The sequence below is a fragment of the Penaeus chinensis genome, chromosome 22 (assembly GCF_019202785.1).
Source record: "Penaeus chinensis breed Huanghai No. 1 chromosome 22, ASM1920278v2, whole genome shotgun sequence".
NCBI classification, from domain to species: Eukaryota; Metazoa; Arthropoda; class Malacostraca; order Decapoda; family Penaeidae; genus Penaeus; species Penaeus chinensis.
In genome coordinates this window covers 6,708,698-6,713,697 of record NC_061840.1, presented here as the reverse complement: position 1 = coordinate 6,713,697, position 5,000 = coordinate 6,708,698, and the positions used below count along the sequence as shown (strand labels likewise).

Here is a 5,000-nt window from a genome sequence, read left to right as displayed (position 1 = left end):
ACACACACACACACACACACACACGCACACACACACGCGCGCACACGCACACAAACACATACACACACACACACACGCATACACACACACACACACGCACAAACACGCGCGCGCACACGCACACAAACACACACACACACACACACACAAATATATATGTATACATATATACATATACATATATATATATATATATATATATATATATATATATATATATATTTATATATATATATATATATATATATATATATATATATATATATAAACAAGTATATATGTATATAAGTATATCTATATCTATATCTATATCTGTCTATCTATCTATCTATATCTATCTATCTATCTATCTATCTATCTATCTATCTATCTATCTATCTATCTATCTATCTATCTATCTATATATATATATATATGTGTGTGTGTGTGTGTGTGTGAGTGAGTGAGTGAGTGTGTGTGTGTGTGTGTGTGTGTGTGTGTGTGTGTGTGTGTGTTTGTGTGTGTGTGTGTGTGTGTGTTTATGTATGTATGTATGTATGTATATGTAAATACATTATAGTCACTTTTTAAAGATAGATACATTTGGTATTAGAGAAATCACCATTGCAGAAAATGTCTAAATGTTATTTCTGCACAAAGTTTCTGCAAAAATTATACCACGAGTGTAATACAGAAAGAGGCCGCGCTCTGTTTCTGCATTTCGCGTCTGACTCGTAAAGAAGGAGTTATTCTGTAACGGAAACTCCTGACGCTGATGCAGTGGGAATGATGTGTATATATATTCTTACATATGCACGCACACACACACACACACACACACACACACACACACACACACACACATTTGTTAGGGAGGATTAAAGAATTTCGACAATATTCTTTAATCATTGCTGAATGCGGATTTTCCACTGCTTTAGCTGTTGAGAAAATGAGTCTCTAAGTGAGTGAAAAGGCGACTCTTAGAAAATATGGGAGGAAATCAACGAGTACGACGCAATTGCAGCAGCAGCGTTTTATTTGTTGCTCGGAAATACTTGATATAGCATTGCACGAGATATTAATTCAGTTCAGATAATGTGTCGTTGGCCGCTGCATAGGACCGATGTCGACTCCCCGGGCAGTCGGGCGAAGATCGAGTTTAGACCAAACTTAGTTGAAAGCTGATTGCGTCTGAGCGAATGAACTCGTGTTGTTTCTTTGTATCCAGTTTGGTGCCAGAAGTAGGGGTGGTATAATATTCTCCACGTGGTTTAGCTTGATGCAAGCTGGCACTGTGGTTCATCAGTTCACGAAGCAATGAAGGGAGCTGTTCTCATCTAAAGACAATGACGGGGGTTGCCTCGAAGGGTGCTAAGGAGGTATGAAGATCTGGGATGATGATGATCTTGAGTCTGTCAGGGCGAAATATGGGAGCGGTGGGTTACTGTAAGTCATGGGTGTATGTAGTGGCGTTCAGGTAATAGAGCGTTCCAGGCTGAGGAGATAAACTTGCTTTCCTGTGCAGGCCAAGTACTTGAGATAATCACGATGCTTATGTGACGTCGACGAGTTAGTGACAACCTGACCCTAACCTAGACCAACCGGTTGACCAGGGACAGGCCGCCAGTCTTGGTAGCGTGTCTTTACTCTCAAAGCATTGCTCCTGGGTGATATACTGCGCAAATCCTTGTGAGTGAGGAAGGGGCTGGGGTGAAGAAAGAGTGGGCCCTTCCGAGCACGTTCTTATGCGTGAGCGTGGTTTCCGCTGAGTGAGTGTTTCGCTCAATGCTTGCGGATGTGCTGGCGGTGGCTGTGTTTCGGGGAAGTGGGTAGAACAGCAGGCATTTTTCGACGTGAACAAGTAAATAAAAAACTCGGCACTTGCCGTGGAGGTATATCAATAAGCAATATTGATAGGAACTTAGGTAGAAGATACGTAGGAGGGACAAAACAGGGCAGGGCGGCAACAGTGGTCTCATGGCGTCAGCAAACGGCATCAGGGCAGGTAGATTGAGGGCTCTGACCTTACGTGGAGCGATGGAAACTTGGACAGGACTGCACAAACATCTCAGATTGTATAATTGTATCCGCAGTTTGGGGCTACGTCAATAACCAAAGCATTCCGAGACATTGAAAATTGAATACCGTTTGCAAGCTTTAAAAATGATGATAATCGATGCCAACTAATCAAACATCAATCGCGGCATACCCAAACAAAAAGACTTGCAAAATAACATCGAATCAATTCAGTATTGGGAACGTAAAAAAAAAAAAAAAAAAAAAAAATCGGAAAACACTGAACTTGACAGAGACGTATAGCTTGACAGGTCAATTAACACAAACCCGTAACATTCTCTCCATGAAAGTGAGATCGTGAGATAGAAGGTTCGTGGCAATTCTCATGTGGTCATTAGTCACGTATAACGTGAATACCTAGAGCCAGCGAAATAGATAGAAAATAAAAATATACAGACTGTATTAAGCAAATCGTATTACGAGAAGACGAATGACGATACTAGAATGTGGAGTTACATACTTAATTTATTCAGTGAATGCCATTTACTTGGCAAAGTCAATATTTTTGCATGGTTTGAAATGACGATAACGAGCAGGTTCACATAAATGCGATGAGCACCCAGCCCATACGCTATGTAAATCGAAAATATATCATAAAAAATGTAGCAGTTTTTGGTAAATTTCAACTGAACAACGCACCCGCATCACTTTGCTTTTGTGAAAAAAATAAAAATCCCGCAGTTTAATTTAATTACACTAAGCGTAATGGAGGAAACAATTCGACACGCAGCCATGAATGAGCAACAAGCACCGAGGATGTGTGGTCTTTACCTTGTGCAGCGACGAGGGCAGCTGCATGTTGGAAGCGAAGGACTGCAGCCGGCGTATGGATATGTGCATTTTACATCCCGTCGCTGACATCTGTTGTAACTTGTTCTTTCGTTGTTTCCGGTTTCCATCGTGGATGATTACAAGCACGATAGATAGCTGCTTCTGAACATGATAGATAGCTGTTCTTTAACACGATAGATAGTTGCTCTTTGCTGTGTGGATATAGTTGATACAGTAACATTGGCTATTGTGTCGTTTACCGCCGAGGGAATAGTGAACCAATTGCCGGCTCCCGATCGGCCAAGATCAAGGTTTGACCTAACTGAGCTGGAGGCTAAGCTGACCACAGAAATGCAAATACAAATATATCAAGTGAAATACAGGTTGTGGGTTAGCTGCTTTTCAAGAAAGAAAGCTAGAAATGTAAATAAGTGAGAGAGAAAAAAGGAAGTAAGGGACGAACCTCCCGCGGAATGCGCTGATATGAGAGAATGATCCTTGCATTGTTTTCTCGCATCAAAGTCTGATGCGCGGGGGCTGGAGGCGGCCCTGGCACCAAACATATGCTCTCTACAGGGCCTGGATAACGCATAGGCTGAAGTATGAGAGAGAGAGAGAGAGAGAGAGAGAGAGAGAGAGAGAGAGAGAGAGAGAGAGAGAGAGAGAGAGAGAGAGAGAGAGCATAATCGACCAAGCGATTGGAGAAAGCAAGAAATGAAAAAAATAAAAAAATCGTGGTTGACTGCTGCGAACCAAGTAAGGTCGCCAGAGTTGTGCGTCCCTCCTGCGAGTGGCACCCGTGTGGATCCCTGTTAGAGATGACCCAGACGTTGAAGATGTTGGGTCAGCTGTTGGGGGGGGGGGGGGGGTCGTTCCGTACGGGGTGGGCAAGGCCTTTATTGCACGCTGTTAATTGAAAGTAAAACACGTCCTTAAGCTGTATAAGCATTTAGAATTGTTCTTAATGTGTTTTACTGCTTACGGGTATTTCCTCTTTCCCGTCTTGTGATAGATTCTTAATTAAAAACACAAGAAAAACGTTTGGAAATCTGAGGGAAAGGTGGAAATGATACACGAAAGGTTTTCATAGCGTTGAATTTGCCAAATTATTGGATCTGCAACCTTCTATAGACCTTTAGTCAGAAACTAATTGGATGGAGAGCTCTGAGGAACACTAGAGGTGATGGGAAAGAGATGGGTGTTCAGGAAGCAGATTGGAGGGAAGGTCAAAGGGCAAGGGAAGGATAAGGATGGTCTGTGATTGGTGCCGCTCGCTCGTACGCCTCTCTGTATTTCAGTGTGTCGACCTCTACTCTCTCACACACATATACCATATGCGTAAAGCATTCCCCCTTCTACTCTCTTCACACACACACACACACACACACACACACACACACACACACACACACACACACACACACACACACACACACACAGTGGATATATATTCTGTCTCATGTGTTCACCTAGCATTCTTTTTTGGATGAGGGTTTATCGATAACAATAAAGAGGGTATATATATATGGATATATATACACACACACACACATATATATGTATATGTATACATATATACATATACATATACATGAATGGTAAACACTCTTCCGTGTTGATACTATGGTAGCTACATGAGTCTCTTCTAACCCTCCCTCTCCCCTTCCCAGGAGTCCCGGGGGCGCGTGGCCAGCCAGGAGAGCCTGGGCACCATGAGCAGCCGAGGGTCGGTGTCCGGGAGCATCTACAGCGTCACCTCCGCCCGCAGCGACGCGCAGGTGTCCAGATGCTCCAGCAAAGAGACGGTGAGTTTTATGTTCCAGAAGCGCGTTGCCTGCTTGAATAACACAGGGGCTTTAAGTTTACTGTAGGTTTGATTGCCCAAAACGAGGAAACTCCAGATACTGGTAAACATACGGGATGATACTTAGTATTTCTATGCAGTATGTTTACACGGCACACACACGAATGTGTGTATTATATTGCGGGATTTTACCAAATAACTACAAACTGTAAGTAGTGAAGGATTTTAGAAATTCGAATTCGTAACCGATGGCTTACCTGTATAATGTCCAAACTGGAATGTGTTGTTATTCGCACAACCAATAATATCGGTCGCTTATCTGCACAACAGTACAACTTATTCGCACAACCCACATACATCTTTGCATGAC

At 42.6% G+C, this 5,000-nt stretch overlaps 1 protein-coding gene across 1 annotated transcript in view; it reads left to right on the top strand.

Moving 5' to 3' along the window:
- The window catches only part of LOC125037133, a 23,510-nt gene that overhangs the window by 8,277 nt on the left and 10,233 nt on the right, over positions 1-5,000 (top strand). The window contains exon 3 of the mRNA XM_047630161.1: positions 4,497-4,631. Coding sequence (XP_047486117.1) covers positions 4,497-4,631 — 135 coding nt within the window. The remainder of the gene's footprint in view (positions 1-4,496; positions 4,632-5,000) is intronic.